Below are 11,716 nucleotides of genomic sequence, written 5' to 3'. Positions count from 1 at the left end.
TGTTGTTCCACCCTTATACAAAGTTGGACCAAATCATCAAGGTCCCTATAAGGGAGTAACTCCACTCTATCTCTTATGTCAAAATTTAGACCACTCAAGAATCTAGCAATGGTCAATCTTTCTTCCTCCCTTATGCCAACCCTCATTAAATATAACTCCATTTTTTGTTTATACTCCTCCACACTCATATTCTTTTATTGGAGTCTTTGAAGCTTATCCATAAGCTCCCTACTATAATAAGAAGGTATATGCCTTCTTCTCATAGCACTCCTCAAATCATTCCAATACTCAATGGGTGGATCATTATGGAGTCTCCTTTCCCTAACTAAGGTTGTCCACCAATACATAGCTTGTCCTTGGAAAGCTAACGTGGCTAAGGGAACCTTTCTTTCTTCCCCTACTTGGTGACAAGTGAAGATTTGCTCTACTTTCATTTCCCAATCCAACTAGGCATCTACATCCTCTTTGCCATGGAAGGAAGGGAGATCAATTCGTGATTCCCTAACCTTTGGCTCTCTAATGATTCTCCTAGGAGTAGGTTGATAATATTCATCTAAATTTAAACTTTCTACCTCCTCTTGGCTTGTGGAGCTATGGGAACTTTTATGGCTTTTCTTTTTTTGTTTTAGTTTTGTTAATCCAATCTAGAGCCAATCTAGGACTTTCCATTTGTGTACCAACCTTTAGGTGTGTCTTAATTTTTAGTCTTTTAGTCTTGATTAGAATTCTTTGAGTTTGTCATCTTATAACTCCTATTTGGTTTAACTTTCTAATTATGCATTTTCTATTTTTCTTCTTGGATTCTTGGCTGGAAGTTGCATCAAAATTTTGCAAAGAGATCAAACATTGACTCACAAACTCTAGAGGAAGGACAAGAACTCTAAGGCTAGGCGGTTTTGGAAATCATTCAACAATTCAATCCTTAAACCTCCTAAACAACCTTCACAAGAGTGATCCATCCTTTTCTATTGTGAGGTGGCCTTTGGTCTGATACCAAAAATGATGGCAATTCCAAGTGAAGAGGATGAATATTCTCCACTCCTTGAATTGTTTGGCCTTTGATCACTTCCTTGAGGAGATTAGATGATGATCTAATCACTGTGATGAGGAGAAAGATGAGAGAAACAAGGAAATCGGAAGCACCTGCCAAGGGAGCAAAGGATTGCTCACAATTTGACCTAGATCCTAGAAGAGAGGCTAAGAACTTGCTCGGTCAAATGACTTTGAAGGGAAAGAGTTTGCTGAATAATTTTTCAAAATTCTCATAAAATGTTCAAAGTGCTTACAAAATGAATAAGGAATGCAATTTATAGGAGCGGATCAAGCTAGCTAATGGCGCCAACTCAAGCAAGAAAATTAGGTGCCAAGATTTGAATTTCAAATGGAATTTAAAATTCAAATTTTGGATCACCCATGTGCTAGTCCGTGAATGGTGCTTCTAGCCATCATCTAAGTTTAATTTAGAATGTATTTGGATTGAATTTAGTCACACATGTTCAGCACCAACAAGGCTTAAATCATGTGATCCAAATTCAAGTCAAATGACTCCTAAATTAAACTTAGATCAAGCCTAATAGTCCAATTATTGAATTCCTTCTATATTCCTAATCTAATGGCCTAAATACAATGGCCAAGCAAATACAATGAAAATGAAAAATTACAAGGATTAAAATGAGCCCAATATTGGGTACCCAAAATGCAAAGGCCCATGAAGTCCAACACTAGGCTCAATAAGCCTAAAGTCCAAAAAGTCCTATACTAAGGTCCGTAATACAAGACCAGACAAAATGAAATCTTACACTACTCAACATGCAATAAAGGTGGTCATTCATGTAAGGCCCAAGTGAAGAGAACCCTAGACCCACCAAGCCCATGGGACCCACTCAGCTCTGAAATGGTCAAATCTTCAAGTAATTTTCTGGCCATAACTCTAGGAGTTGGACCCTTGGTCCATGTTTCTTCCGTCACACTCTAAAAAAAATCCAGCAATGCACCCCTATAGAATCGTCATCCAAGTTCTCAACGTCTTCAGCCATTATAAGCATAAACTTCGCCTTGCATCTGTGATTTCGTGAAAACTTTTGATCACAATTAAATCACAACCCCTTCTCTCGTCGCTCAACCACTTAAGCCTCGGATAATCTTCGAAAGCGCGGAGGATGGTAGGGAGTGGGAAGCAAAGGTGGTAATGGTTTGGGCGGGGGTAGCCCTTGTGGCGGAGAAAACGTTTTGCTGACTTGGGTCAAATGTGTCATTGGAAGAGGGTGAGGTCTATACCAACGATAGAGATCTTGTAGTTTTTCTTCATGTAATCGAGCAAGCCCAGCTGCTTGAGACAAAGAAGAGGGTTGTTGCGCCAAAACCTCGCGTCAAACCTCCGTTTTGAGGCCGAAAATGAAACAGCTCAGCAAAAATGAAGGAGGTAGTCCATCAATACGATTAGATAAAGCCTCAAATTCACTTAAATAATCAGCCACTGTAGAAGTTTGCTGAAGCTTAAACAACTTACCCTTAGGATGGTCGAATGCCGAGGGAGCAAACCGGGTTTCCAGTGCCTGCAAAAACTGAGTCCATGAAAGGATCTGACCATTCCGATACATCCATTGAAACCAAGCCAAGGCTGCACCGTCTAAATAGAAGGAGGCAACAGTGATGCGCTCCTCCGGTGGGGTTTCATGATAGTCGAAGAATTGTGAAATCTTAAAAATCCAACCAAGTGGGTCTGCGCCGTCGAATCGTGGAACATCGAGCTTGAGGAAGTGCTTTTGAGGAGAAGAGGAAGAATCTGAAGCGTGATAATTAAGGGTTGAATGTGTGGAGGATGAAGGGGGTTTCGATTCCAAGGCCGAAACGCGTGATGCCATCTCATCAAATCTGGAGGTGATAGAGGTCTGGAATGACAAAAGTTTCTGAATAAGCTCATCAAGCTTATGAGACTAAGTACCTGATTTGGACCGTGTACCATCTGCCATAGGAGGTGGTTCTCTCAATGAAAACACCAATTAAACAAACGGGAAATTCTCTGAATTCGAGGACAGAGAAACCTCCAAGAAGATAAAAGCAAGAAAGAGAAAACAAATTGTTCATTGCTCCAAATTGATTCACCTCATTACAATATATTTGATTTTCCTAACAGAATTCTCTAACAGAATCTCCTAACAAACTCATTCTAGAACCTTTCCAGCATATACAGGGCTAATATATCAAAAACTCACAAAATCCTCCCACTCTTTGGGTCTACGAATCACTCTTTTGGGCCTATGAAATGATTTTGGTTCCTTCCCTGCAGCAAGCTCTTTTTCATAAGGTCCATTATCCATAACAACTTCCCTTAGAATGTGAAGAATAGGAAGGAGATAGAGTTCTTGAAGCTGAAGCAGGACAACAACAACATAGTGGCAGAGTACATCACCAAATTTGAGGAGTTGATGTGCCTTTTTCCCACTACAACATTGTGTATATCGAACAATTCAAGTGTATGTTAATAAAGAATATTAATAGAGAATACTATTAATAAAAATTTTATTTCAGAGTTAACTTCTTAGTTGGTATAAATTGCATATGGGAAATTTAGATTCTTAAAGAGCAGTTGCAATAATTTAAAAAAGTGAAGACAAAAATATATCTCATTTAGATATATGACGTGAGACATCCAAATATAATTTGAAATATAAATAAAAATAAGCACTAAAATATATACATTAATTCTTCGCAATATTTATAAAATAAAAATGAACACAAACAATTATTTATCTTTTCTTTAGATGGTTGGGAGGCATGATACAAATCTTGCCTTTAAAACACTTGGTAGGTCAAAACACTGTTTTGTTAGAAAAAAATTATTAATTTAATTTATCTAGAAAAAGATTTTGCTAACTTGAATAACAAAAATAAATATGAAAGATTAAATACTAACCATTTTTAACTTATAGAGGAGATTAAAAGAAGAATAGAGACTTCCACCATCATCACAATTTCTTGTAGCCATATTTTTATGGTTCGTTAGACAATAATGTTTCTGCATTAACACCAAAAATTAAACAGAGAAATAAAAGCTCACTATATTAATTATAGTAAGCTTGTAGTACTAATTACTTATGTTTTTATTGCATATTCCTTATCTTTTGTGACATCCTTTATCCTGAATAAAAATAAATAAATAATTTTCAATAAAATATAATTATAATTAGAAGGTATTAAAAAATACTTAATTATTAATTTACTAATATTTAATTTAGCATTTTTATTTTTATTTTTAACATACATCTTTCTCTTTATTTGTTTGACTCATGATATATATATACATATATATATATATATATATATATATATATATATATATATATATATATCTTAAATAAACTTTCTTTTCTTTTTTATTTAATAAAAATAAATTCTTAAAATATCATAAGCCTAAAAAAGTAAGGATAAAATTATAAATTAAATAATAAATAAATAAAATTAAAAAAAATACAGCATAAAAAATTAAAGATATTTTAAAAATAAAAAAAGGTGTACTTATAATAAAAAGGTTATATATCATGAGCCTATTCTGCATTATATAGCAGAGAATGGGTTGGGCTAACTGTCAAGGAAAAGCTGAAGAGAGAGCGCACCAAGTTACCTAGCGGAGCCCAAGTACAAGTCACATGAAGGTTCCCCATTTTTACTATCGGTTTGGATGATAATGCTTCACACAACAAATTTTCATTAGCATGGTATTTTTATTTGTTTTTCTTCTTCTCACTTTGCTTTATCATTCATTCATAAACTAATAAAAACAAAAAAGAAATCATACAAAATTAAAGCTAGGAACATCAATGACGTGTTCGGTAATAAGAAGATAAATGTAAGAAATAGAAAAATAAAATAAAATAAAAGTAATAGATAAAAAAAGGCTAAAATATAAGTGTCTGACTTAAGTAGAGAAAATATAAGAAAATAAAGATATATTTTAGCCAATTAAATCTTTAATTTTTGTTTTCAATTGATACTAGTGCCTCACGTATTTCCAAATTCTTTAGTAGGTTTAATTAGTCTGCGTGGAAATTTGTTTTTGTAACACGAACATGATTTTGTTTTTTCCCACTATCTCTTTTAACTAAATAATCTACAATTTTTATTGAAAAAATAGGTGATGCACCGGAAGTATAAAAATATTTTTACATTTTTATCCAATTACAAATTAAATTATCATTTATGATAAATTATTAAATAAATAAAAAAATCATATAATGAAAGATGAGTGTTGATTAAAGTGGCAACTGGATTTTTTAGTCTCCACATTATTTCCACTGCCTTTCACAAACCAAACAGATCCAAAGTATGCCGGGAGAGAAAGAGTACTGCAAAGGTTAAATATTGTAACTTAATACATAATCTATTAAAGCTATAGAAACATGGTACATATATAATTCTTCCCTTAACGTCATAACACACATAATAAGTAACCAAATTTAAAAACAATAACGTAGAATCCAAATCCAAAACCATAAATTCTCCCAATTGGATCATTTGTTACTCTTGACAGGGAGTGGATCAATCTTAACAGGAAAATTGCGTATCTCATCCCTCCACGGACTTTTGTTGGACTCAGGTTCAACGTTAGTCAACGCAACCCACACAGCGGTGTTACACTTGAACCCAGACCCAAAGGCCATTTGCCAAACCCTATCACCCTTTCTCACCCTCCCTTTGGCTTCACAATAAGCCAACTCATACCACACGGAACTGGATGACGTGTTACCAAATCGGTACAACGTCATCCTGGAAGGCTCCATGTGCCAATCTTCAAGCTCGAGACTCTTCTGCATCCGGTCCAACACAGCCCGTCCTCCCGTGTGGATGCAGAAGTGGTTGAAAGCGAGCTTGAAGTTTGGCACATAAGACTCAAACTTGGTCTTGAGAACCTTCCTCTCAATAAGGTTGACCAAGAACTTGAGTTTCTCCGAGATGGGGAGGACAACGGGGCCGAGGGAGGTGATGTGGACCTTGAGGGCGTCCCTGGCGACGTTCATGAGCTCCTTTGAGAGCGAAACGCCGACTTTGCACTCGTCGTCTTCTTCCTGGAAAACGCACTTGTAGCTGTTGTCGTCGGCGCCCACGTGGGTGCGCAGCGTGTGGACAAGCTCGTACTTGGAGCGGTTGCGGTCGGAGGGGTGGCTCGACAAGAGCGCGGCGGAGCCACCCATGCGGAAGAGGCAGTTCACGAGCAGCATTGAAGGTTGGTTGCCCCAGTACATACTTGAGATTTCGTTCTCTGTGCTCAGCACCAAAGCGTATGAGTTCGGGTGTGCCTACAAGAGTAATACTAGGGCTATTAAGACACATGAAATATTAAGGAAACACACTCAAAACCAAATAATTTGCACCAAACACATGAAATACTAAGGAAACATATTTTTCTACACTCCAAATGCTATTAAGAATTTAGAGCTAGCTCTTCAAAAGTTTAAAATGGAATAAGTTAAAAATAATTTATCCATGAAGTACTATTTTAGAGAAGAAAATAGAAGATAATTTATATAGATTAAATTTTATTTAAACTAAGTTTTTTGAGTTATGAAAAATTTATTTCATTTTTCTCTCGTAGAGATTATTATAAAAAATTTTTACTTAAGCAAACTCTTAGAGAGAAAAATAATTAAAAAATGAATAATATTTTTGGATAACTAAATAATTGAAACACTTCATTGACATTTTATTAATTAGTGTTTATTTTATCTTCTTGTCACATTTGTTGTCCATCATAGATCAATTACTTACTTTAAAAAAAAATCTCTTTTCTAAGAGAATTAAAGTCATTTAAAACGATATAATTATTTTAAGGAAAAATAAAAATCTAGTTGATTAACAATGTTTGCTCTACTTTTTTTTCTTTTTTTGATATTACATTATTTTGTGTACTTTCCCCTCTCTTCTTTCCTGTTATCTCTCTCATAATTAAATATATATATATATATTTTTTGTATATTTTATTATACAAAGATAATTTTTCATAAAAGTCAGGTTAATAGTATTAATAGACTTTATTTTAACTTTCATCCTTTTTCACGTCATTTTAATGTTATTTTTCTCTTTTTTATATATTGCATCAATTATTACATCAATAATTACATCAATCATATACATCTGTCTCCTATATATGGGCCCATCCACTTTCAAGTCATATCCCGTGGACGTTACCTATTTTCAATAAAAGTAAGTGGGTCTCCCTTGGTAATAAATGGTTCATCCAGAGACAATTTATTTGTCGCATGATAAGTGCGAAACCCCCACCCATGCAGGTGTTAGAACACAAAACACTATAAAAATATTACAAATATGTTTTTCAAGTTATGCATGGAAATTTATTCTTGTAATTTTTCATTACTTTTTTTCACATTAAAATTTATGTTTTGGTTCATGCCGTGCACGTAAGCAACAATGATTTGTTGTGGGAATGATAAAAGAAGAGAGGAGAGAAACAATTTGTTGTGGGAATGATAAAAGAAGAGAGGAGAGAAATAAAAAGAGATGAAAAAAAAATGAGAAATGTAATATATACTTGAATACACGTATATTGACGTGGATGAGATGTATAAAGTTAGAATAACTAGCTTTTACATCTCTAAAATTTGACCTGAAAATTGAAATATTAATGTGTTGAATTTTATGTTTGAGATATTATTTTTCACGTAATGATATGCTTTTGAAATGTAGTGTACGATAATAGATATAAACAGGGAGAAAAATATTGGCCATAAAATATATTATTATATGTTAAATGGGCTCACGTGGGTAATAAATGTTCAAGGTACAAATTTTAAAATAATTTTTTGATTGGGTAAGGGGTGGGTAGCACTTTATTGTCTTTTACAAACCTTATTCATTTTGTATTTTATGTAGCCAACTATCCTTGGCACGTCTCTTGCTTACGTGAGTTTAAATAGAATTATTTTTGCCTGAGAAAAACGAGATGGAAAGAATATGAAAATCTCATAATTATGGTGACGTGTGATACGGAACTATCGCAATCTTTAATGCACACAGGTGCCGCACAGTTCTTATAGACTTAATAGTTTTATTACAAAATATTTTTCATAAAAATAGAGTTGATATTGTGATGTGACTAAAAGAGAAAAACAATAAGAAATATCACTTACGTCACTCCAACATAAATAAATTTTAATAATATTTAAAAAATATTACTTAATTATGTATAAATATTACTAATTTACTTTAATAATATATTATCAAATCTTGTATATAATTTATGTTGTTAAATATTTTTAATAATATTTTTATATAATTAAGTAATATTTTTCAAATATTAATAAAGTAATATTTTTGTAATATTTTAATAATGTTGCTAATATTTTTTTAATTTATAAAATGATAATTAATTTTAATTTAGATATATTACTATCAATTATTATATTTTGTCTCTTAAATTTCTAGGAATTCTTAATTATTTTTTAGGGAAAGACATTCTTAATTAGTTACCACTAATTATATATAAAATATCAAATTTCATTTATCTTAAGTATAACTATATAGTTATATATGCTCTTTATGAGTCATTAACCTATTCGATGTGGAACTTTAATTATGAATAATAATTAAAGATAAGAGAAATATACTTTTTTTTACTTGATATGAGACTTTGGTTTTAAAAACAATTATAGTAATATTTTTCAAAAAAAAATGTTACAAAATAACCTATGTAAAACTTTTTTACTCGATATGAGACTTTTATTTTGAAAATAATTAAAAAAAATAATATTAAAATAAAAATGTTACTCTATCTATAATGACATTTTTTAAAAAAGTGTTACAAAATAATCTATTTGTTTAATATTTAATAACATTTTAACAAATATAAACAAGAAAATGTTGTTAAAGAATTAAAATCTAGTAGTGCGTATTTGTAATTTGTGTGTTTAAATGTTATACCTCAATTATTATTATTATTATTATTAATTTATTATATATATATATTTATTGTTCTTTTTCCTTTATTTTTTATTTCTCTCTTTTATTATATTAATTATCACATTAATTTTTTCACTCTTCCTTTTTCTTTTTGTCTGTTTCTGACATTTTGCACAACAAAAGTGGGTCCTTTGGTAAATGGCGATCCAACCACTTTATCTCATCATACAAAACTACTAATGAAACATGAATATTTTAACAACTTGCATTTTTATTTTTATTTTTTGCTTTCATATTATATTTATATAATTTTTCTTTACTCACATATAAACAAAGAATGAATCTATAACTTTATTAAAAAAGGCAGAATTTTATTTTCTTCCTTTATAATTATTTAATTATCCGCCCAATAATATTGATATACTCAATGAATAGTTTGAATGGATATTTTATCTATTAGTTCATTTTAAACTTCTGACCAAGCATTATATTTGAAAGTAAAATTCACAGGGTACTTATCCTTATATTTCAAACATTTACTTGCAAAATTCTACATTAGCTACACTTAACTATTACTATAATAACAATGGTTTAAATCAGTACAATGACCGAAATATCAAATCCGGTATATGTATATATCAATTACCAAATGAAAAATCTGGCATTTATATACTACTATATAAGAAGTATTATGATGATTTTCTCACATTGATGGGAAAAGAAAAGAGAGATACAAAGAGGAGGGGAGGGGAGTGAGAGATGTAATTAATTAATCATATAGTTTTAAAAAACATGGAAAAGATTTTAGAAAAATGAGATATAAAAAATGAAAATTTCATCATTATCGTAGTGATGCGAAAGTATCGCAGTGTTCTTAATGCGCAAGTGCCACGCAGGATATTATAATAATTTTTATATGACTCGCAACACCTATATCAAATCGAAACAAGCTGTGATAGTTTTACGTACAAATCTTGTAAGATACCCATCGTTGATGAATGTTCCAGGACAAGAAATTAAATTTCTTCAATAAATGTCCACAGCTTTTTTGGATTGTTATTCATATGCAACTAGTTTATCTTCTTTTTTATTTTTCATTATTTTTTATTCTATCATTTTTACATATATATCAATTTCTCTTTTTTTTTCTTTCTTTCTTTCTACTGTCATATCCTAAAATGAAATAATATATGTTAGCATTTTTCAATTTATTTTTACAGCGAAGACAACAGTTAAATTGCAGAAATAGTACAAGCAATGATACATGAATATAAAATGAGATATAAAATATTGTAGGAAATGTTAATACGAACAACATACATACTTCAAGATACATCTAAAATCTTTTTCATAAAAGATAGATCTGTGAAATAGGATAAATAATTAGATAATTCTGAGTACCATAATTTTTAACTAAATTTTATATGATATATAATTAAGCGTTATTAATTTTTTTTTTTTTTTTTTAAGATTGGTTGGGGGTCATAAAACTACTGTCTAGACTATCTAATAATTTGTAGTAAAATAAACACAGCCAGATGCAAGGAAATAATTAGCAGAATGAGAGAGAACCTGTAGGAGCTGTTTGGCAAAGTCGACAGCAAGAACACCAGCACTGCACCCCATGCCACTTAGATTATAGGCCAAAATGTTCCCTCTAAGCTTGTAGCGGTTCACAATGGTGTCAGAGAGCGACGGAGTGGGGTTGAACAAGCAACAGTTGACCACAAGAATCCCTATGTCCTTGGCTTCAACACCAGTTTTCTCCAAAAGCTCATCCACAGCCCCAAAAAGCACCGTGTCCGTTTCCTTCCTCGCCTCATCTAACGTTAACTTCGGTGGGATCTCCAACAATCCCTCAGGGACATAAGTCCACGGTCCCAAACCAGACCTTAGAACCCAGAATCAGTACAAAGTTAAATGTAATATAATGAGTTCAAATATATAAAATTAAGATGGATAAAGCATAAAAATATAAAATTCTTATTTGTAATGAGTAAAAAATTATAATTGTGAGTTCAAAATACATAAAATTAGAGAGTGAAAAATATTTAAAAAATGTATACATATTTATAAATAATTTTTTTTGGAAACGTGCACTTGGCACAGCATACGTACCTATCTAGAATCTTGGTCACGAGTTTGAAGTTCTCATCTGTGAGAAACCCCACACGCTTGGCTCGGTCCAGCAACGTGTCCTTGGAGCAAAGGCACGCCATGCTTGGTTTGAAGCACGCAAAGTCCACCAAGTAAACTTTGTTGGGTCTGCTCCTTAGGAAGTGGTACACTAGCGTCATGGCCATGCAACATGCGGTTATGATTGCAGGACGAGGCTTCAACTCTGGAATGTAGAAACATGTTAAGGTAACGACTAAAAGAAACGTGAAAAAAATGTTCATGTTCAAATGTTGATTTAGTAGTGTATTGCTATAGGATCGATTTGTTGTTGCGTGTAGTTGTGCTTGTAACATGGGGTTATATAGAGAATAATTCTTGGGGGTTGGGCAAGTTTGTTATATTGGCCGTTGATTATGTTGGTGGATGAAGTTAAGAGGTGAAGTGTGGGAGTTAGAAACCATAACTGTCAATAATTGTTCATGTCAGGAGTTAGATTTGGTTTTAGTTTACCTAGCCTTTCAAAGAAAATAATAACAGTTGTTTTGAGTTAAAGAAGGGTAAAACACTAAAACTAAAAGATACCTCTACAAATGAAAATATATTCAGCTTAGAGAGAGGCATGACTGGAAAAAAAAAAACAGAATATATAAAGAAGAGGAATAACCATACCGAAAAGTGAGATTAA

At 32.1% G+C, this 11,716-nt stretch overlaps 1 protein-coding gene and 1 long non-coding RNA gene across 2 annotated transcripts; both read right to left on the bottom strand.

Moving 5' to 3' along the window:
* Positions 1–1,627: 1,627 nt before the first annotated feature.
* LOC109813157 (uncharacterized) lies at positions 1,628–4,250 on the bottom strand. Its single transcript, XR_014428377.1, has 2 exons — positions 2,510–4,250; positions 1,628–2,375 (listed from the first exon to the last, which is right to left on the bottom strand). It is a non-coding gene; the product is annotated as an uncharacterized LOC109813157 (long non-coding RNA).
* Positions 4,251–5,359: 1,109 nt separating this feature from the next.
* LOC109813156 (3-ketoacyl-CoA synthase 20) lies at positions 5,360–11,379 on the bottom strand. Its single transcript, XM_020377290.3, has 3 exons — positions 11,032–11,379; positions 10,486–10,804; positions 5,360–6,296 (listed from the first exon to the last, which is right to left on the bottom strand). Exons 1-3 carry the CDS (start codon positions 11,310–11,312, stop codon positions 5,511–5,513), a joined length of 1,386 nt encoding a protein of 461 aa, XP_020232879.1. The 5' UTR covers positions 11,313–11,379; the 3' UTR covers positions 5,360–5,510.
* Between the last annotated feature and the right edge of the window lie 337 nt (positions 11,380–11,716).

This window comes from Cajanus cajan, chromosome 1 (genome assembly GCF_000230855.2).
Source record: "Cajanus cajan strain Asha chromosome 1, NIPB_CcT2T_4, whole genome shotgun sequence".
NCBI lineage: Eukaryota > Viridiplantae > Streptophyta > Magnoliopsida > Fabales > Fabaceae > Cajanus > Cajanus cajan.
The sequence above is the reverse complement of the archived record's forward strand: the minus strand, read 5'-3'. Positions and strand labels throughout refer to the sequence as shown.